The 23,975-nt window shown below is 41.8% G+C and overlaps 1 protein-coding gene across 1 annotated transcript; it reads left to right on the top strand.

Annotated features, from left to right (window-relative positions):
• The first annotated feature begins 1,167 nt into the window (after positions 1-1,167).
• On the top strand, positions 1,168-21,852 carry galnt16 (UDP-N-acetyl-alpha-D-galactosamine:polypeptide N-acetylgalactosaminyltransferase 16). The gene is made up of 15 exons (XM_048975442.1): positions 1,168-1,618; positions 8,525-8,706; positions 9,594-9,692; positions 9,975-10,042; positions 11,647-11,712; positions 12,344-12,465; positions 14,697-14,784; positions 14,944-15,028; positions 15,465-15,568; positions 16,430-16,556; positions 17,137-17,229; positions 17,349-17,432; positions 17,963-18,089; positions 18,250-18,366; positions 20,979-21,852. The coding sequence occupies exons 1-15, from the start codon at positions 1,412-1,414 to the stop codon at positions 21,120-21,122; spliced, it is 1,713 nt and encodes a 570-aa protein (XP_048831399.1). The 5' UTR covers positions 1,168-1,411; the 3' UTR covers positions 21,123-21,852.
• The last annotated feature ends 2,123 nt before the right edge of the window (positions 21,853-23,975 follow it).

The raw sequence follows: 23,975 nt of genomic DNA on the forward strand, positions 1-23,975 counted from the left end.
GCTGCACTGTGGGAACTGTACTACAAATTATGTCATGAATGCAATACTCGTTTTTGACTTTAAATTTTGGTGAGTTAGTTGTTAAATGATCATTTTATACTAACTTCACGTCGGTTAATATAGTTTAAAACAGGCGTTTGGAGCATTTGATACTTCGTTGAAACTATAACTGATTTACAAAAGCTTTTGTGGATATTTTTGTGAATTATTATTATTATTTTTTTTTGCATTTTTTACTGGTGTGACTGATAAGTATATTCAAGGATTTTTCATTATCTATTAGTAATGTTTAATTTGACTATAGGGCACGTTTTTGTATTCCTGGTTTTATAATCAGCAATATAAGTTGTCCTTTGTTTCATTCAACCTTAATTAATTATCAGAAAATATCGATCCGGTGTAATTTATGTGGGTTAATGACAAGCCAGGTTCTCACAAACAGATCAATGTATACTCCTCAAACATATTATTTATTCTTACCATGGAACAATTTGGTAACGGTTTAAATAATTAAAAAAAAAATCGGATTTATAAATCGAAACCTACTGTGACTATTTTCCCCATGAAAGATTAGTTGAACTGCGTTATGGGTTTCCATGAGTATTTATAGTTATTGTTGTCGGGGTGTCTTTAGATCATTAAAGATACGTCATATGTGAAAAATGTTGAGGTATTTTACATAGTAGTGGTTCTTCTTCGGTGTGTCATACAGAAAGCACGTTGTTCATCTGAGAAAGGTGGCTGGCTGGTTCCTTAGAGATACAAGAGGTCAATTTTAGGTGTTGCGTATCTCTAACAATTAAAGCAATAATTGTTAGTATGATATTGCCCATTTGCTTGATGAAGCGTTCATGTAGTGATGACGTACATGCCTCGCAAAATCCTATATATCTACCCTCTTTGCTACAATATAAATTTCCCTAGGTACTAATTTAAGGTGTAATGGTCTTGATTTGGTGGCCCAGGTAAGTCGCAACCGCAGGGGTATGGGTTTGAATCCCAGCTCCTCTCCGTGGGTGTGGAGTTTCCCTGGGTACCCTGCTTTCCCAGTGCAGTCGGAAGACGCGTAGCCAGGTTCGTTTTAGTTTGTGATTGTTGACGGATAAATATTAGTGGTTTCGGTTTTTATCGTCACAGCAGCAATTCGGCTCACACTGCGTTATAAACGCTGGGGCGGTGGGCGTCTTGACAAAGAGCAATCTCTCGGCGCTAGGACCGTGTTTCTATGAAGGCACCGATCCAAGACTGGAGACCTCTGCTCCAACAAAACAGCTCACAGCCAGTCAAGCTGTCAGCTACAGCAGGAAGCATCACCGGGGCAGCGCCGCACCGACCAGCTGCCTCCCTCATCGCCAACAAGCTTAATCATAAAATTTAGGCTGAGCTGTGGAGCCCTCCTTATGGGCGCACGATGCGCAGGATTCGGGCCAACGCCATTGCGGTTCTGACCGTCGCCTGGATCCTGGGGACCTTCTATTACCTGTGGCAGGATAATAAACCCCACACATCCCCATCGTCGGTGTCGCAGCTGCGTTCCGCGGGCGGTAGAAACCACGGGCAGAGAATAAACGCGGGGCGACTGGAGATCCACCGAGATGACAGGACCATCCCGCTTATTGTAAGTGATATATTACACAATGGGGGGGTGTCGGTAACGGAGACTGCGGTGCGTGCAGGGCAGTGCGCGCTGCATGCTGATGCGCAGTCATCGCTGCAGGAGGTGCGTTTCATGTAATTACCGCGTCACCGAGCCGCACAGTGTGATACTGGGAAGTCTGGGCGAACTGTCTGCTACTTCTGGTGAAATCCAAGCCCGTGTAACCGTGCTGTGTTGGTCCATTATTGGTTTATTTTGCAATATGCGTCCTTAATTACCCCTAAGCCGCTTTTTGCGAGACTGTAAGGCAGTGGAAGCCGCGAACGTCTTAATGCGCCCTCTTCATACCATAAAGTAAAATGTAAGGAATTAAAATTAGAAATCCTTTTTGAACGATAAAGAGCAGCGATGTGTTGGATTTGGGACTTATGTTCGATGGCTTGTAGTTGTACTCCATGTTAAACGGATGTATCGGAATAAACATTATTCTCTGGCAGCAATACGAATTCAGTTTCTTTCGCTGAATTCAGAAAGAGGCGGGTTGGGCGTTATATTTATTTTCTGTGGAGCAGTTTGTTGTGCATGATTTGCCAATCAGATACCCTGGGGCAGTGAAACTGAGAAATGTAGTATGTGATTTATTTATATTTGGTATTCGGATTTAAACACCACGAAATATTTTAAACCGTTTAATTTCAGAATGTTGCAATTCCCCATTTACTTACAAATGCAGTAGGCCTACTCTGAAATATTTTCAAATTTTCCATGTACAGAATAATATCCGACAATGAACATTATGTGCTGGTAGATTAATTAAAATCGCACTGCTTTGTGTATTTGGTATTTTGAGGTGAGGAATATGTAAAGCAGCTTTGAATGACCTCACAAAATTATTCAAGTTGCTTCCTTTAATGAAACTGTAAAAGGACTTTTAAAATAGAATAATTTAAAAATTAATTACATTTTAAAATTCTAGCATAATTAAGACGTCTGTTTTTTTCGCTTTTAAACGTTTATTTTGAAACTGGAAAATGCGGCTTCGAGCTTTGGCTGCAATGTGGCATTACGCTTTATCCGAGCTGCAAAATTATGCATAAGGCCAGACGTTTTTAGAAGTTGTCAATACCGAATGTAAATAGCTTCGCACACTCATGTGGTGTCATCCTCGTGCCATACATGAACAATTTCTTGCATTTGATCTTGAAGTAATAAACACCGTTTGCATGGGAATTCCTTGCTTTGATTACAAATATGTGTTTGTCGTCCGCTCTTATAAGGATATGGATTAATGAAGAATGCCTGCAGGGGCGGGTGGAGCCTTCAGGTCCCAGAGAGATCTTAGGAGAACATCTGGTCTCTGTAGCACGGTAGAACTCTAACTGATCTGGTAGAACTAATGCGTGCCAAATATATGAGCCAAGGATATACTGTGGAAATGAAGTTCTAACGTATGTTATTATGTGCATATTTTAAGCACTGTGATCTGCATCGAGGGATTCGGTCGACTGAGCATTTCTAGCTAAGCATCATATTTGACCACATCCAACCACGCGATCTGGGCTTGAACCCTCCGTAGAATTTGACCTGAATTAGACTGAAAGAATTACTGCATCCTTCAGACCATAGCCCTTGACACCATGGCAACGAGGTTACACCATGGATCTGGTAACGTGATGGGTGGAATCGAGTTTTTACTTGCTTTCAAACAGCTTCATCACTTGCTAATGATTAGATGGTTTATGTTAACAATTAAGAAAGCATCTCTTCGCAGCATTTATTGAAAAGTGTTCATATTCATTAGAATGGGGTCATATAGGACCCCAGCTACACAAATGCAGCATGAGTCTATATGACAAACTGACTGAGGTTTACTTTCTTTTGCTCGTACCCAATTTTAAAGGTTTCATTGAAAGCATCATATTGCAAGAAATTGCATTTAGTCTGGCTGGACTGCAGCCTGGTGGCCTGTGCTGCCAGGGACAGGCTACAGGTCCCACAGCATCCTGAACAAGATAAGCACCTGGGGAATGGATGTAAGAACTTGATGTTACCTTGCATTTCTTTTGCAGTGCAATTGTGTGCATGCAATATTATTGTTGCAGTAAAATTAAATGTAATAAAAATCAGTAATATTCTCTTAATGAATCATAATGACACAAAAATGAACTCTAAAAAATACAGTCGTGAAAAAACACTGAGTGGGAGCCATCTATGTTCTAACTGCCTGTTCTGGTCAGGGTCACGGGGCGGGGGGGGGGGGTGTCTGATGGCAGCACAGGGCACAAGCAAGGAGAACACCCTGGATGAGATGTCAGTCTGCATCAGGACATACATATATATGCATGCACCAGTTTATGAAATTGCAGTTAACTTGCGAGTGGAAACATGTCGCATGTGGAGAAAATGCGAAACTCCATAAACATGAAGTAGAGACGGGATTCAAACCCCCCAAACATGGAGGCATGAGTAATAACCACTAAGCCACCATGTCGCCCACATGCTGAGCTATAGCAATAAATGAGTATTTCTAGCTCATAAAAAGGCACCGGTATATTATCAAGTGCCATGCGTTGTATACATGAAAAATTTACAGTATTTTAAGAAGTTCAGATGCTTAATATACTGCGATGCAAAGTGACTTGCAGGTCAGTGCGTTTAAGATCATGTGGTTCATCACTTTGAATGGCCGCTTGGTAGCAGCTGTGGTCATGAAACAGTGGTCAAGAAGACAGACAAAATAGTTCAAATTTGTCCAATGCATATATTAAAAGCATGTTCTAAATAAAAAAAATAAAAAATCATATGTAAATTTGCATGACAGGGAATTTACTTAAGGTGGACTGAGAAGTTCTCTGAAGCGGGCTCGGACTGATTCTCGAACGCTGTACGTAAAACGCTGCAGTTCAGTCGGTTTCAGTGCTTGCAGGAGACAGAGGAAAAGGAAGGGAGCCATAGGAAGTGGTGTATGAAGAACTGATCTCTCAGGGGCCCGTTTAGATGAGAAACATCATGTGGAGAGGGAGCCTAGCCTGCATGACTGGCAAGACCGTTTGCAGAGATATGAATATTGTAAGCTGGCTACACTCACTATATAATAAATGGTCAAGTATAGCATATATTCTCAAATGTTTCACAGATGAGCACCAATCGTGTGCCCTCTATAATTTTCGGTTTTAAGATTTTATATTCTGATAAAAGTTTGCATATTAAACAAGAGTATTGAAAGTACATTGTACCAGCATCTTTGTCAAAGGTCTGCAGAAGGTTTTCTTCATTTGCTTGCACATTCAGTGATGTCAGAGGAATGCATTTTGCGTGTCTTTTGCATCTGTTTGTTCATTCTCGGGTGTATTGTATTCTAATAACTTTCTGTACTGTTGATGGTTGTAAGCAGTAGTTTGATATAGCTACCTTTCAGCTTTATAGTCATATCGTCTGTTTTCTCCTTCTAAATTTATATATTTTTTTCTTTATTTACCCCTCTCTTTCTCAGTGTTCCCCACACAGCTGGTTGCCAAACTAAGAGATCAGCTCTTGTTTTGTATCCGTGGCGACTGAGATTTTATGTGATATTCTGTGCTCACCATTTAGTAATTTGATTTAGGCCTTTTGTATCATGCAATAGGAAAGCTTTCGCTTACAAGTCAGTCCAAATAAATTTCCCGCACAGTCTTCACTCTGACCGTTGCTTTCTGAGAGGAGTTTGTCTCGATCTGTGCAGAATAAAGTATATTAAGGCCAACTGAATCTTTACTCTGCTGGCCATCTGATTTCTTCAACCTAAGTAGGTCATTGTTAGTTTGGAATGAACTGCAGACATTTGGGTGGTAAATGAAAAGGTTGCGTTGCCACTCTACGCAGTGGACTCATCCTCATCTCTTTGCTCTGTAGTTGAAATTTTTAGCTGAGTTCCAATTCTACAACACAATATTAATGAGATGAAAAGGCCTGAGTGGGACAAACCGTTCTTACCGCTGTGTAAATCTCGAGCTCCGTTTTGCCTCTCTGATCATTGTGTCTGTTGACACGAAGTCTAATCTCAAATTTGATCGTGAATTTTTTTTTTTTACTCATTTGTGCAATTTCATGGTCTCTGCTTCTCATTCCTCCTTATTCCCTGTCCCATCTCACGCTGATTTGATGAATCTAAATCTTTTTAAAGAATTTAAAATGAATCACTTTACCGGCATAATTTTTGAAGGGTAAATATAACACAAGAGAACAACCCTGGTTTTCTCTCTGCCTCCTGATATTGCTTTTTTTTCCTCCACTTCTTTTCAAATCTCTTTTATAAATACTAAGTATCCAGGAAGAACCCGATGCTACATTCTAGTTACCTTGACAACAGGAGGACTGTGACACGGTAGAGTGGAACAGAATGGATAGAATAGAAAAGCGACCCATATCTGCTTCATATGGTTCCAATTAGCAGTTGTGGTGGGAGAATCACCATAAGCAGCAGCATAATCATAAAAGAGAGCCACCCTCTTCCTCATAAGTAATGATAGGGCAATAGAGTTAAATTTTAAGTTTATTAATGCGTTGGGTATGTAATTTCAGCATATTTGGATCCGGATTTAAGCAGTAGTATGGGCGATTTGCATATGCAAAGATAGATGCAGTAGAATTCAATGCAGGAGCAGGATTTGGATTTGGATAGATTTTTTGAGGCTCTATGTAACTCTCTCTCTAGAGCCATTTGCGTTTCTAATTTCTGGCATGTTTATATACAGTGATCTGGGTAAAACATCCTTTGAAGGCGCAAATCGTCAGAGGTGTTCGCAGGGAAGACAAAACAAAGCAAAAATTGCATCCCACCTAGATAATCTGTGCCCCAGTGAACGTAACAATACCACGATTCTTTGTGGCCATGCTATTGTTCTCTGCTAATTCCATTCCAAAATCCTGACACACCGGACCACAACCAGATTATGAGCCAATTAGACTTTATTACCAGCTTATTGAGACCAGACTGGCGGGACTCTGCAATGTTCCCCTGTAAGGGTGCTTGGTTCACATTGTTTCCAGGTTTTTTTTGTGAACTGTGTGTAAATCTAACTTCTAATGGCATGGAACTCATGATTCAGCATCACTCCATTAGAATTCTGTAAACATATTGCATAACATTTAGCACATAAGCATTAGTAAAGTAATTACCTATAGCATGTCGTATATAAATTGAAGCATACGGATGGTACAGGGACATATTATGCGTAAAATATCATATTATTATCAAAGTCTTAATATGTATTTATTTTGAAGTGTTTATTGTTTTATTGTTTCCTCTTTGTATTAGTTATGATAAATTATAACTGACCATATATTTTGCAGCAGTGGATGTTATAGCTTTATTCGTTAAAACCTAATGAGAAATTGCACGTTGATTAAGAAAAAAGCCCCAAGGTCATTCTTCATTGGCATATTTGTTGTGTAATTGTATTTCCATCCATCCATCCATCCATCACCGCTTAATGCCAACTGGGATGAGTGAGCCTATCGTGGGAACAAGGGGCACCGGTGGGAACCAACCCTGGGCAGTTGCCAATACACTGCAGGGTGCACACACACTCACAGGGTCAATTTAAACTCACCAATCAACCTATCCTGCACGTTTTTGGACCGTGGGAGGAAACTGGAACCCCTGGCAGAAACCCACACAAATACAGGGAGAGCGTGCGAACACCACACAGAAAGGACCCGGGACCGGACCCAGGACCGGACCCGGGACCGGACCCAGCAGCACTAACCACTGCACCACAGTGCCGCCTTTAACTGTCTTTCTAATAGTTCTATTTTCACTGGTTACTATGTGTTCTAGCTGGCCGCAATATTGCCAAGACCCCAAACCAGTTGGCACCCAGATCCCACATCCAGCCCGGGTCCTCGCCCATCAACCTCACCAGTTTATTAAATCCACCGGTGTATTATTTCCTATGTAACTGGTAAATTACCAGTTGTTTTAGTCAGTTTATTGGAGGCATTGTGGATCATTTCTGTACTGAGAATTTTCTGTTTACCAACCTATTGCCCGTTTCTTAACTTAGTGACTTGAACTCCCATTCTGATGGTGTCCTGCTTAGTTTTGGTTTTTGTTTCTGATGGATTACTGTTGGTGACTTTGAGTTTTGGATCCTGTTTTGGCTGTAGAACGCTCTCCGCATGGACCTCCACCTGATTCATTTCAAGTATGCGATCTAGGGGAGGGGCGATTCCCCTCTGCACTCTCATCTTCTAAGCATTCCACTGACATCGCGCTTTTAATTTGGTTAGAAATTACTAAGTGCTTTTAAATCTTGTCTTCTGACGGCTGAAATGATTTACCCTGCATGAATGGTGTACTGTGGAATGGAAACTATCCAAAGCCCAAAGGCTAGTCGCAGGCTAAGCCTTTTTCTGACAGAGCATTAATAAAACTGAGCACAGATCCTTTCTTTTTCTCTTTCTTTCATCTTACTTACTTCCCTTCTGCCTATTCCATCCCTTCTGTTTCTTTGCGAGGTGTTTGCCTGTTCATGCCGTTGCTGTATGCTTCTCAGTGTATTTTCTCACTCATCAAGGGAAACTGGCTTACTGGCTTTTTCCCCACGCTGGTCTTAAGGAACTCAGGGTTCTCAGTCTAGCCGCCTAAACCAACATTGCAGATCCCTTCACTACTAGGATAGAGGATGTTTATAAAATGCCGCTTTACCCAATAATAGTGGTCATCATTATCATTGTGATGCTTTTCTGACCACTGGGGATATGTTTGATTCCTTTTACAGTCTAAATAATGTACCTTGTTAAGAGACATATGTTTGTGCAGTTTTCATTAGATACATTTCTGATCTATCTGATCTTCTCTTGAAGAAACATGCATTCCATTTGACACAGAGTGAGCCAGTCTTGCTTAACAATCTACTGCGATGACTCTTGTTTCTGTTTGTCCAGGTGACACATTCCCCACCGGGTGAGCATCCAGAGCAGGTGATTGGTCACTTTGATGAGAAAGCGTACCTATCTGGGAAGCAACTGAAGGCAGGGGAGGATCCCTACCGAGAGCATGCTTTCAACCTGCAGGAGAGCGACCGGCTGGGAAGCGATCGAGCCATCCGAGACACACGTCACTACAGGTGGCTGTCCCACCTCAGGCGCACACAATCCCGGACATATACTCTTCCTCTCTCCTGCGCTCACAGATCCTTGTGCTACTGTGAGCTGAACATTGTGCAAACTGCTCCAACATCCACATTCGAGATATCCCACTCTCTTCCTGCTTAGCCATTGCGTGTTACATTTAGCTAAGTCCGCACAGGTATACCATCTACCTGAAGCAACTGTGAACAGGGTATTAAATGATCCAGATTCTTAACCCTTGACCATCAGCAGCTTATACTTGTATAAATGCTACCAATGCATCAACTTTGCAGCTGATTTCTCGACTGTGGTGCAGCTCCCCACTGTTATAGCATGCTGTGCTTCCTTCCCAATAGAAAGGACAGAGCCTCTGTTTCTCATTATTCTAGCAAAGTCAAGAAAACTTTCATTCCTACTTTTTGTTCCAACCCCACCCAGGTGCCTTTTTTTTGTAGAGCAAGACCAGTATGTAGATCCAGTGACTCCATGCAGTTTCATTATCATCTGTATCTAAAAATCTATAAATTGAATCTGAAATCCAGCTATAATTATTTTGCGGATCTTAAATAGATTTTTATTTGTCATTACATGATCATTGCTTAAAAGAAGAATGATGAAATTGGAATAGGGACTAAAGGCAGTATCTGACTGCATTGTTTTTCCTGCAATTCACTATTGCTTCTTATTAAGCATGGGTCTGGTATCTTAAAATTTTGTATCATTTTCTATAATTTGAAAAAATGTTATTTTAAGTACTGTGCCCTCCTTTATAAAGATGTGTCTGGTTTTCAGGCATTCAGATATTTACTGAGACAAATCTTAACTAATCACGATGTCAGCGTATGTTCTTACTCTTATTTGCGTACTCATTTTATTCTCTTAGATGTGCATCTCTGACCTTTGACCCTGACCTGCCACCCACAAGCATTATCATTACCTTCCACAATGAGGCAAGATCTACACTTTTACGCACAATCAAAAGGTAAAAAGGTTCTGCTTCAAAATGTCAGATAATGGGAAGCTACATCTGTCACGTAGAAATCCTGTAAGAGATGTAATTCCATGCAATTCACACGGTCTTATGAAAGTTACTCAACCAATTGAGTATAATGAGGCACTGTCACATTGTACTCTGCTGGTTGGTTGAAACGAAACCTTGGTCTGGATTTGGTCCTTTCTTCCTGTCTCTAATAGATTACGTCCGTGAGTATTTTCCACAACACTGAACACACGGCTTCATTTCTCTCTCCTTTTCCCGTTTTAGTGTCCTGCTACGGAGTCCCCCGACCTTGATCCAGGAAATTATTCTTGTGGATGACTTCAGCAATGACCGTAGGTGCCTTTTAAGTAGATTGATACAAAAGAGAGCCCCATTTTTCGTCACTGTTTTTAGGGAATGCCGTTTTTTTGGTTTATTATGTGAACATGTAAACATGATCGAAATACTTTTGCAAAAGATATCGAATTAATATGCGTAATGGGGAAGGCATCGCTGATGACGCGGTTCAGCGAATTCATAAAGAAACTCATAATGAAATTCTCTTACTAAATTATATATATTGCAAACATTTATTTATGCGGGCTAAATGAAAGTCTGCTCTTTAAAGGACTACTGTATTGGAGCAGTGAGATCCAATTCAGGATGGTTAGTTAATATGCAGGAGAACCATTTTGCTGTGGGTTGTAAATGAACTAAAGTGACATAGCAAAGTGAGCTTCGAATTGGAGTTTTCCATAAAGAAACACTTTTGCTAGACCTTAAAAACACAGTAGACCTACCAAAATGGAAAAGGTGAGGTTAGTTTAATACTTTGATGATATCATCGCTAATGACCAAACAGTTTTTCCTTTCATTTTACCAGTCTCATCGAAATCTGTCACATCTGGCCCACTTTCTCCAGGGATTTGCCAGCAGCTGTTAATAGAGCTTCTGTTAGCCTTGCTTTCTTTTATGAACTCAGAGTGGAGGTATGCCACTGCTGATCCTGCTTCTGGAAAAGTGCGAGCCGCGGTAGCGTAAAATGCTTGTCCAGTGCAAAACACTTCACAGACCTACTGAAATTTGCGAGAATTAGTATCATTATTAAGTCGGTTGAAGGAAATCTGTGGAATTTCTGCGGTCGACTTTAGCAGTACATTCACACGTTCCCATCCCCACACCCAATGAGAATTAAAATTTTGATTCTTACTTGTCAGGCTAAAGCCAATGAAATCCATGTGTCAGCTTTACTGGAGCTCGAGCAGCAGAATTGTAACACCTATGGCTGTGCTGATTTAATTAAGATTTAACACACAATTAAATAAAGTAAACCGTAAATGAAACTGTGTTTAATCCCAACGGGCTGTGGTTAGTTAAGAAAATCTTATTGTAAAAGCTTGGTTGTGGCTTAGGCTGAAAGTACAGGGCAATTTTAATGCAGTGAAAGGCCAGTGGACCCATTTGGGGGAGCCATTCAATGGGGAAGATTACAGTGCCGCTTCTTATTCCTGCTTCCTCTGGTCCCATCTGCCCGCCTCCCCCCCCCCCCCCCCCCCCCCCCCCCCCCCCAAAAAAAAAAAAAATGAACTACATGCAAATCCTCTCAAAATCACGTATATTCTCTCTCTGGATTAGTGGACTTGTTTTTGCTACAGTTCGGGAATTTGTTTAATTAGAGCAAAGGGTTTAGACAATATCAAAGAGCCGTGTAATCCTCAAGCTGCAGAATTGATAATCTGTGTGTTGGGGCTCAGGTTTCAGCTAAGGGTTCGCTCTCTGTGCAGAATGTTGTGTCGTAACTGTCTTCGCTTATTTTACATCAGGTAACAGAGGCCCGGGACATGCATTTGTAATTAACCCAGTGACTCAAGCCCAGCTCTTTATCAAACAAAAGATGGCATGCATCTTCCAGCACGATACGTAAAGCCTATATGCTGTCTGCTCGCGTCTTTTACAGCCCAAGACTGCCAGCTTCTCACCGAGATTCCCAAGGTGCGCTGCCTACGAAATGGACGTAGAGAAGGTGAGTGGAATTATGGGTACGTTGGTCAGTTGGGGGTATTAAGGAGGCGCACAAAAGCAGACAGTGAATTGGGAGAGAAGATGCGGGAGGAACAGAAGGAGGCCAGTGGGGAGTGAAATATCTTTACATTACCAGGCCCAGCAACAGAATATGTTTGTTCTACAAGTGTTAGTAAATACACCAGTACAAGTATGCAAAGAGTATCTCTGGATTGCTTTTTGCATTAATACACATTAACATTATGGATTATTTTTAAGCTGCAGTTTGTCCAATAATGTTCCCCATATTTTATGTACACAACAGAGTGAAGAGAGTAAATGTCGGTATCTGGGTTTTGTAAAGACTATGAAGAGCAGATCTTTGGTTTGCATCAGGACATTAAGAATGACTCTGTAATTCACACGGAGCCGGAGAGATCGTTTTGTGACTTTGGGCCCAGTAATGAAGAGTCTGGGAAATGACAGCAATGTGGTTTGTTTTAATGAGTAACTGGAAATTGTTAAGATTATGGCTCTGAGTATCTATACTGGATCATATATAGGCATCCAATAGTTGCAAAAGAGCAGACTGTTCATATGAATCTTTACAGAATATGATACCTGTCCCCTCTCCCTCCCTAATTCTCTGTCAGGGCTGATCCGGTCCCGGGTTCGAGGAGCTGGTGCTGCTTCGGCCACCATTCTGACATTTCTAGACAGCCACTGTGAGGTCAACACAGACTGGTTGCAGCCAATGATCCAGAGGGTGAAAGAGGTAGGAGCCTTTTAATTTTTATTTGCTAAATTTACTCACTTATTTAGCAGACATGTTTATCCAAGGCATTTGAACCAGTGACCTTCTGATTGTGAGTCTTGACCCATTCTGGGTAATACTGTCACCTCACACCTCTGATGTTCATTCCTCAGCTGGCAAGTTTCCTCTATGTCAGTGTTTTTCAGCCCAGTCTGTGGGGACCTCCATACAGTCTATGTTTTCGCTCCCTTTCAGCTCCGTACCAGACAGTCCACATTTTTGCTCCCTCCTCACTCATTTGTATTTCACACAAGCATCAGTTTTAAGTATTGAAGCAAACCATGTACATAAGATGGAAGCCCATCTTTCCTGCCCCCTAAATGTGAGGATGTAATAACTATAATGATCTATAAAGTCTTCTGGTAGCGGAGTAGAGCTGCAGTATGTGAGCGTGTAACTGCGAGGTTCAGTGCTGTCGAGGGCAGCGTGTGTGTGTGTGTGTGATATCTAGTCACCTGAGGGTAGCTTTGCCTGCCATCAGCAGGTTCTGCCTCCAGAGCTTTTACTGACATCTGCACAGGAACAACCCAAATTGCTCCCCTATGGCTCTCACCCTTTGACCCTCTTGCTACTGCAGACTATCCTTGTGGCATTTTAACTATATTCTCTAGTCTTTATTGTCTGCTACTAAAAAACCGCTTACTCAACCGTGGAATGTTTGAACACGTACGTTGCATTTTGTTTACTGTAAAATGCATCGAAAAAACTTTTCCCAAGGCTTGTTCAAAAGGGTTTTCTAAGAAACCACACTGAGTAGTGTGTTCTTTAAATATCAATTCTCTGTTTATTTTTATGACGATTATTCTTATTGATATCAGAAAATTCCACGTTTCTGCTTCGGGAACCTTTGGCACTAGGTCTGCGCAACCCGAACATATATAATATGTGAAAACCAGAAGCCTTTTGTAATGCCCTTCAAATACCTTTGAATCCAGTCGGAACATTAACTGATAAATGACATTCAACACATTGAGAGCTGGAGAGCTGCCCAGTGTGAATTATCTTGACTGTGGTGCCTTCTGCTATTAGAGTGACTGAACTTAAGTATATCTGCTTTTTGACCCCATAATGCAGACTAGTGAAAATCATTGCATAAGGCTCTGTCAGCTCTGCCGGGGAAAAATAATGTGGAATAAAGATGAGAGAGGGGTAGGAATATGAGAATCCATCTATCTTCTGAAACCGTACGTCCTATTCAGGGTTGTGGGGGGAGCGTACAGCTGCAAGGTAGGGAATGATCCAGAATGGGGTGCCAACCCATCACAGGGCACACTCACACACCATCCACTCACACACCATTTACTCACACATCATTCACTCACACATGCACACCTATGGGCAGTTTAGCAATTCCAGTTAACCTCAGCACGTTCTTGGAGTGTGTGTTGGGGGGGGGGGGTTACTGGACTACCCCATAATGACAGGAACCATGAAGGAGACTCAATCCCTGGTCCCAGAAGTGTGAGGAAACGCTGTGCTACCCCCAAATGTGAGGATGTAATAACTATAATGATCTATAAAGTTGAACTGAAACATCGCGTGTTTTATCTTAGTGCTGCGATTAGGAGAACTCGTTAAACACAGCACAGTTATGACTAGGAAGCTGTGTGGTTGGAGGCGCCCTACACAGCATTCCGGATTTCTCTGTGGCGTAGTTCACTCTGAGTTCAATCACAAGAAGACACTCCTAAATAAAAGCAGCTGCTCTGTTCATTCTGACGTATTTGGTCCCTCTGATTTATTTAGTGTCTCCCTGGTGTCATTGCAGTTAACCCATGAGCCCGTGTTTTAGTGTGTTCCTCTCTGCACACTATTTGGGGAAGTGCGACTTTAATATGAATTCATTATTTTATCATTTTGACATCATGCTTAGGAAACTCCAGTCAGGAGTCATGAAACTTCCGCCGGCTGTTATTTCGTTGCATGGTCCCAGGTATAAATAAGTTGATAACTGAAATTCTAAAATCAACTTGTTTTCAGGCAGAGTTTCTTATATGTGTTTTAAGAAAAAAAATTACTGATAATTAAGAGAGAAAAGACCGGAGGAAACTTTGTATTCAATGGCCCACATGCTGAAAGATCCCATGAAAGAACTTCACGGGATCCAGGCATTGTGGGAAATCTCTCTGTCAGTTAGGAGATGAAGACATCAGCGTGGAATACAGCATAGAATGAGCCTCATTTCCTTACAGGACCACACACGAGTTGTCAGCCCCATCATTGATGTAATCAGCCTGGACAACTTTGCCTACCTAGCAGCTTCCGCGGACCTGCGGGGGGGTGAGTCCCGGTATCTTCTCTGTCCTTGGTTGGCTGTTTAAATGGATGATTGAATGCTGGTTGAACAGTCTCTGCGGCCACATGGAAAATGCACAAATTTGTAAAGATCATAAAATGAAACCTACCCTCATTGATGTTGTACCTCTCTTTGCCTTTCAGGATTTGATTGGAGTTTGCATTTCAAGTGGGAGCAGATTCCCATTGAGCAGAAAATGGCAAGAACAGACCCCACACAGCCAATTAGGTGTTTACTAAAATTGAAACACTCTGAAACATTCTGATCTACACATTATTTGGTGCTGCTCAGTAATACCTCTCATCGCATCTTTCATGTGTTGCAGTAACAGCTGATATTCAATTTGAAGCATAATTTGGGTCCATCCATATTCAAATTCAAATTCAAAATAACTTTATTTGTCCCCAAGGGGCAGTTAAAGGCACACAGGGTAGTTTAACAAGGACACTATGACGTAAAATGCAACGGTATTTAGAAGATATGAAATCTGATATTTATAAGATATATATTTAAAAGATATCATATATGAAATATGATATATAGAATATGCTCCCTTCTGTGCCTAGTTGAATTTTGAATATTTTCACAAAATAGTGAATCTTTCTGTCATCTTCCTCCATTTATGTGTATTTGTAAGAGCTGAGCAAACATTTCTGTTACTCAGGACTCCAGTCATTGCAGGTGGGATCTTTGTGATGGACAAGAACTGGTTCAACCACTTGGGCCAGTATGATACCCATATGGACATCTGGGGTGGAGAGAACTTTGGTAAGCTGGGAATGAACAATTCCGTATTATTAATTATGATCAAGAACACAATTTAGGAAAAAATATATGTTCAGATACAGTAACCAAAAGTGTAGTAGGTACAACACGCCCTAGCAAAGAAGCCACTATTTACCGTTTAATTATTTCAGGGAAATTATATGGAGAAATTTGGAGGAGTTTGCTGAGAACCTCTGGTGTGCACATGTCATGGATGTTGCAAACCCTATGTGGAGACGATCCCATGCATCAAATACCGTCTCCATGAACGTCAAAGCATTGCCATGTCTGTAGGAGGAACCTCTCTTCTCCTCATTTGGCGATCCTGAGCATAAGTGGCATTCCTTATCCTGCTGCAAATGAATTCCACCCACAACTGTTTGCTACCAGTGCACTACACCATTACCACACAAAGGGCTGTTGTTTCAAGCAGGTCCTCGCCTTCCAGACCTTTGTGCTGACCTGCCATCCTCTGCACCTCTTCCTGCCCACCCCTAATAACACTGCTAACATTTAAAATTACTTGCATTATGATATGCCTAGTCTACTATATATCTAATTCATGAATCCATTATAATAATGTTTCCCAATCCGGTCCTCAGGGACCCTCAGACAGTCCATGTTTTTGCTCCCTCCCAGCTCCCTAGAAAAAATGTGGAGACTCTGGCACAGAGCTGGGAGGGAGCAAAAACATGGACTGGCCAGGGGCCCCCAAGAGCCGGGTTGGGATACACTGCATTATAAAGTTACATTGTAACCTCGACATTAGGCCAATGTATCCATTTTTTCCTCTAACCTTCCTCCTTCATTGGTCCTCACCATTTTATGCTCTCCTTCTTTGCTCCTTGTACCTCCACTGCTCAGAGCTGTCATTCCGCGTGTGGATGTGTGGGGGAAGCCTGGAGATCCTGCCCTGCAGTCGCGTCGGCCACGTATTTCGAAAGCGCCACCCCTATGACTTTCCTGAGGGAAATGCTCTCACTTATATCAAGTGAGTGGGCGCCCCATTCTTCTCAAACCAGTAGAGGGTGACACTTTACTTGAGGGGGCACAAGTAACTTAGTAACTCAGTTACAAGGCAGAACAACTATAGTAATTACGTGAAATACATGAACTGTTATGAATGATTAATGATGAACGAACATGGGATCAGTACATAACTAACACTTAGCTTATGGTTAAGTATAGTGAGGGCAGTGTGTGTGGCCTAACAGCCAAGCCTCTGTGCTTGTGATCAGAAGGTTGCTGGTTCAAGCTTAGCTTTAGCCAAATAAAGGGCTGGTGGGCCCTTGAGCAAGACCCTTAACCCGCAGTTCCATGGATGCTGCTGCTGGTGGCTGCCCTTTGCCGCCAAGCTTACTCACACATGTGTGTCATTTAGAGTAAATAGAGAACTTCCCCACAATAGTCGATAAAGTATTATTATCATTAAGTAAGAGTGTTCCGCTACATCTTTGTGGCACCACAAACAAAGTGCTACTCAGTAGAGCATTTATTATTTCAGTCCACATACAGATAGGCCTGGGGGGTGCTTATTTATCAGAGCTCTGTTACTCTCCTATGTTACTCAGAAACACCCGCAGGGCTGCAGAAGTATGGATGGATGAGTATAAGCAGTACTACTATGCTGCCAGGCCTTCAGCTCAAGGCAAGTCCTTTGGCAGGTCAGTCACTAGCTCAGTAGTTATTTCACTGAAAAGTTCACCCATGAGAAGGATGTATGCACTGTGTGATATTTAACCGGCGCTGTGTTCCTTCCTTCCTACCCCGGTCTCTGCTGCAGCATTTCGGACCGCTTGGCGCTACGGCGTAAGCTGAACTGCCATTCTTTTGGCTGGTACCTGGAGAATGTTTACCCTGAACTGAAGTGAGTCTGTCGCCCAGGTGTGAGAGGTCTCACCCAAACAGGAATCAAACATGCCGCCATAACGGCAACTTGCAAGTGAAAGCAGGATCTCTTAGTTCAATTTCAGGGCGTCATTCCACTTTTACACATTTACACAGGCCTTAATCAACTCAGCTACACAGTCTGATCCTACAGTTGACTATATTGCACTGTTGCAATTACGATAATGTTTGCTCTCATTTCCAGCATAACAACATGTAACATGAATATATAAATGAATGCTACATTTATATAGCATTTTTCAAGACACCTAAAGTACTTTATAGAACCAATGGGGAGCCACTTCAACCCCCACCACTGTGTAACCCCCACCTGCATGATGCAATGGCAGCCATTCTGCATCAGTACGCTCAACACACAGTAGCTAAAGTGCTGGGGAAACAGAAGAGAATTCACCAATTAGATGCCACGTCTGTTAAAAGCATATGTACACTATTTACAGTATATACAGTATATCCTGTTTTATGTCAGGGCATGTATTTCTCTTTCAGGATCCCGGAGCAGGAGGCTGTGTCAAGCGTGTTGAAACAAGGGGGGTTATGTTTGGAGTCCATTGGCATGGAGAGTTTGGGCCTTGGGGAATGCAAGGGCAGTGGATCAAACAGGCCCCTGACGCAGGTAAATGCTATTCCCGGTCTTGCATTATGTGCCAAATGCATTTATGTATATTTTTCTCAGTCTTAATATTGGCTTTGTCTTAGATATTGTTTAGACTGCATCATGGGCCGTGAAGCGAAACTGTCAACATTCCCATGTCGTGATTCTGACTTTTCCGCAGAAGTGGACGTTTGTAGAGCCTTTGATCCACCAGCAGGAACACTGTCTCGCCGTCACTGGCTTCACTGCTGGGTCAAAGGTCAAGCTGGAGTCCTGCAACCCGAAAGAACCCAAACAGGTTATTCATGGGCTTGTTGTCATTGTCGTCGGGATGATTGTCTGGACCTATAGTGGCAGTGACTGTTTTTAGTCATGCCACTTAATCAGTTTAAGGAACTCTAAGACAAAAGAAACATGCACCTTTCAGTTAAGGACGAAATTTCCAAACCTGACTCAGTTAATTTTTTGTTGTTTTTGAGATGAGACCACCAATGACTTAAAGTCAGGCTTCCTCATCATATGTAGCAGTATTGAGAAGCAAAACCCACTCATTCCTTACATATTCCAAGAAACAACTTTCGTTATATTTCCAAGACTCATCCATTCCACAGAAATTTTCTGGAGAATGCATCCTGTGGATTGAGTGAATTTTGGAAATTTGCTGTTGAATTCTGGCTCACTGCCTTCACAAATGCATCCTGCTTCATTCCCAAGGGATGGATCTGGGCCAAGATGATTTATAAACTCTGGGTCGCACCTTAAATCCAAACCATGTGTGAGAGATTGTGGAATATGAGCCAGCCTGTTTTGCTGTCGCGAGATCACAGACGGAGAACCCAATCTGCGTTCCTCTTAGTACCGTTAAAGGATCTCTCCCTCACCAGAACTGTTTTGTTTCTTGGAAGGCAGACTTTTGTCTTTGACCACAAAATTAGTTTTTCAGTTTTAAGCATACATGCTTTCAGCAGCATAGAACATTAATCACCCACATCTTCTTTCCATTACTGGCACATAACCTGCCCGTATTTTGTCCCGTTCAGTTGCTATGATTTAAGAGGACAGGTATATGAGTAACAATGTTTCTATATGTCACTATAAATTGAAAGCGGACGCTGAATGTTGCCGGTAAGCACATTGGCCTCCTTGAACAAACACTAATGCAGAGAATGCGCCTGCAGAGACAAATGCACACGCAACCATAAACACAATGTCACTCCTCCCTGATTCTGTGTCAAGTGCTACTCCCCAGGTTCCACTCGTTTCAGAAAAACTCCATATGTCTCTACTTATCAGTACTTTTCTTTGTCATTAGCTCATGAAATTTAGTCTTCCTCTCCCCATGTGGTTTTATGACATTGCTAACCATGCTTACTCATAAAACTGGTTTTTCCATTAGGAGGCACTTCAACAATTCCCATTAATGTCTGGCACTGACCGTAAGACTGCAGTCATTAATGCGAGCCCACTTATGGAATGGTAGTTTTTTTCAGCTGCATCAAACGCGTCTCAGCACACACTGCGTTAGAATCACAAACACATGCGATATTCCTTTTTTCATTAAATCCATCTTATAACAGCTAGTGTTAAGTGAAGAACTCCGCTCTGCTTAAATCGGGGGCAGCTCCAAATAATTTTTATGGATGGGACACAAAGGGTGAACATTAAAAGGAGAAAGATGACTGTCAAAAATGTGTTTTCCTCTAATTTATTCAGCTGATTTCTTCTAATCTTTAAAGGGGATGTTTCTTCTGACCTGTGCACCCTTTTGTTGATATGCATACAGCACAGTGATCAGAACTTCAAAAGCAAGGCTTCAGATCAGCCGTAAGCTGTGCGTCTCACGTCAGCCGCTGAGCGGCCTGATGGGACCCCCCCCCCCCCGATACACGCCGCTCGGTGTCATGTCCTGTTTCTCTTCCGTCTTTCCCTGTTTTCACCGGAGTCACCTTCTGCTAAGCTTATTTCACGTTAAGTCCGTTCAAAGCGATAATTTTATTGACTATTAGAATTTGACGATACCCGAATAATTTGAATAATATCAGGGTACAGCTATAAGAGGAATGTCACAGACATGTTGAAAAGCAAAGCAAATAATTACTCATATCCATCCATTTCTCGGGAACTGTTCAAATGATGCTTTACTTAGATACGCTATGTGACATTGACAAAAATATTGAGACACGCGTACTGCATAAATTTTGCCAATGCTCTGTTAACTCAATAACTACGGAGTTCCCAACTTCCTCTTGCACTAATTCCAGCACAATATCTGTGTGCTGGGAGCTTCATGGAATGAACTTACTTACATTACTAAACGCAGTGCTGTGTGCGATGGAGTAGTGTAAAGCATGCCGCCACTGCGCTCTGGAGCAGTGAAAACACATTTTCTGGAGTGATGAATCAGGGTTTTCCTCACAAAAAAATGCTTTTCTGGATGAATGGGCAAAAACTCCCACAGACACACTCCAAAATCTTGTGGGAAACCTTGCCAGAAGAGGGGCAGCTGTTATACCTGCAAAAAGGGGAACCAACTCCATACTGATGCCTATGGACTTAGGATGGGATGTCATAAAAGTTCCTGTGGGTGTAATGGCCAGGCCCAGTACTTTTGTCAGTGTAGTGTTTAGGTGTTTCAGAAAACGGTTCAGAATTCTATGATTTACATCAGTCAGAGTCAATTAACATGGGGGGAGGTGATTTCTTTAGTAACCTAAAACAACTCAATCCAGTTGGAAATGACTGCAAATGGTCTAATGTGTGTCGCATCCTGAACCACTCAACTAAATATCGAGAGCATTTCTGTGTTGCCAAGTGATGATTCATTTGTTGCTAGGTTTGTATCTCAGTTTTGTCACACGGTGGCAGCAGTATTCATGACAGCTTTTATTTACCCTCCCCCCCCCTCAACAGAAGTGGAGACCCAAGGGCCCCGCCCTGCAGCACATGGTCAGCGGTCTCTGCCTGGACAGCCAGCTACCCGCTGGCCCCATCGCCACCCTGCAGTGCCATCACCAGCTGGCCAGCCAGTCCTGGGAGCCACAGCTAGCAACTTGACCCGACAAACCCAGAGGGGCTTTGGGGTGGGGAGTTTCTGGTTAAACTGTAGGATAAAGCTGAAGGTGCTGTTAGGGTCTGGGGAACTGTGATGGTGCACAGTCACTGTGTGGAGCGTCCAGGAGCTGCTGTCAAAGAAGAAGAATTGTGTTCTAAAACCCTCTGTTTTATCACCTTCTTCTGAATGTCTTTCTAAATATTGTACCTAGGGGCGAGGTAGTTTGGGGTGGGGCGGGTGGGCGGAGCATGTGCACGACTCTCGTACCACTAGTGCTCTCAGCTGTACAGTTCCACACTTCAAGGTGAACACTTGGTTTCGGTTTCATTACTTATCAAGAGCTTTATTTTTTTAGTCTTTAGTTAGACCACCTTGGCCAGTTTAAAGTCATTGGCACTTTCTGCTACTTGACCCGATTATACTGGAGGCATAAGCTGCATAAATGGGTTCATATACAAAAAACAATTGTGTGTGTTTGTGTGTAATTACTCCAGCACACACACATGGTTACATGTCTGAGCTGAGTCTTTCAAAAGCACTTTCCGGCATATTCTGCATGATAGGATCATCTGAACTCACACCATGTGGGAGAAAAGTCAGCTGTCCAGCTCCAAGAATGTATTCTTTGTTTCTTTTTCACTGTGTAAATATTCCTAAAGAAAACTGAACCAGCCTCGGTTCAGATGAAGTAACTATTTGTGTGACTTAAAAAATAAAATAAACTAGAACACAGCATACTTGTATTATTTTTTTTGCTTGTATATGAATATAATGCATTTATTCAATGCATTTTTCATATAGAAGGAACTTCTGCTAAATTGCCTTTGCACTGTGTGACATTCGAATTATGTCAAATTTTATTTAATATTTATATTTTTAAACAAATTGTGGGTTCTGTGGCATTTATTTTTAAATCTTATTTGCCTTTGTAAAGTATATGCCTGTTCAGATTTGCTCATATATAATACAGTACATATACTAAATAAATGCTCAATGAAGGCAACTTAAATGTATTATTTTTTTCTTGGGAAACAAGAAAAGTAGTTGTAGGAAAATGATGATGATGTTCAATCTGAGTTTAATCTGTCCGCCGGTCCTTTTGGTCTCTTGCAGTTGCCTCGGTGGCGCATTGCGATACTTCAGCTCCCCATCTTCAACAGTGCTGCCTCACTCTCCTCGCCAAAAGGCCGTCTGTGCTGCATTTGCTGATGGCTGGGAGTGTCTGAAAGTCCAGCGCTGATCAGTACCAGATGACGCAGCTGTGCTTATGACACGTTGTCCACGTTCCATCTTGTGTCTGGCATCGCAGTCACTGCGGTTGGACTGAGGCCTTAGTTTGCAATTTGCAAGAAAACAGCCTGATTTTTACATATAGATTTTCCCCTCATACATACATACTGTAGCATCCTCCTCAGTTAGTGTCAGACCACTTATTAGAAAAGAGCTCAAAATCTATACCTTTAACTGCTATTATCTCAGTAAGCATTATTCTGAAACCTGATGAATGTAATAGGACTCTACCTATAATGGCTTTAAAGATTAATTATTTCTGCTGGTCTGCTACAAATAAGTGTAATTAATCCATATATAATTAACTTTACAATAATTAATCTTACTTTAATGAGTGGACTGCTGTACTCACAATGGAGGTAAGACTAAGAAAAAAACAGAAGACATGATGATGTCAAAATCATTCATCTTTAGTGAGCTTTACATAATTCTGCTTTTATTGGCACTTTGAATATGTAAATCAAGCAGTTCTGTCCATCCATCTTCGAACCACTTATCCTAGGAAGGGATGCAAGGAGCCCTGAAGTCTATCCTAGGCAGCTAATGCACATGACTGGGATCCCAGCCTGCTAGGAAGAATGCCAGCTAAGACTCCACACACAGAGGGGAGGTGGGATTCAAACCCTCAACACTGTAGGTGTAAGGCAACAGTGCTACCCCTGGTGTTACACAAACACTGCAAAGACCAAGTCAAAAAATGCTGTAATTCATACTCTAACCAGCAGAGAGAATACTATGCTCACCAACAGTCAAAGCATGTTATTACACAGAAGTTTACGAAAGTTAATAATAAGAAGAAGATTAATACACACCAGTAGTGGAATAAATGTTTAACTGTAAATTTTAGACAGAATTGAAAACGGAAAATATTTTATTTTCAAAGGATATATTTCACTTTGCAACTGTTTGGCTAATAATAAAACGAAAAGCTATCTGGGTGGTTGAAAGACAAAAACAAGTCTATGGAATGTTCCATGGCGGAATCTGACACACCTTAGAAAAGCTCAGTTTGTAATGGGTGAGTGGAGGGGTCTTAATGATTAGGGAAGCACACTTGTAATTGAAAAATTGCTGGTTCAAATCCCCGACCAGCAAGGCACCACTGAGGTACTCTGAACAAGGTACCGCCCCCCCCAAGCACTGCTCCCCGGGCGCTGAATTAGCTGCCCCCTGCTGTATGTTACAATGTCATGTATGGGTTAAATGCAGAGAACACATTTCATTGTTGTGTGCTGTGGTGTGTCAACACTGATCACTAAATTGTAAAGGATCTTTGAAGAGCTCAAATTAGTTTAATGAATTTGGAACCAAAAAATTGATCTCTTAATGTAATGAGGGAATGTTCTGTAATTAACCTTTTCCAAAACAGTTTTTTTTATGCGAGAGGGTGCTAGTTTAATGCATGTGTGTGTATAACACAGACAGAAACAATGCATTCGCTGAGAAAAACTCGCATTTAACTCGCATAAAATGTTGCCACCATGTTATAAACTTTAAACAGGATTTGAACGAGCTTTGAAATTCTGCAGTGATGGCAGTTCCAGGTATTGTGCTGAAATTACTAG

Source organism: Brienomyrus brachyistius, chromosome 14 (assembly GCF_023856365.1).
Source record: "Brienomyrus brachyistius isolate T26 chromosome 14, BBRACH_0.4, whole genome shotgun sequence".
Classification (NCBI taxonomy): domain Eukaryota; kingdom Metazoa; phylum Chordata; class Actinopteri; order Osteoglossiformes; family Mormyridae; genus Brienomyrus; species Brienomyrus brachyistius.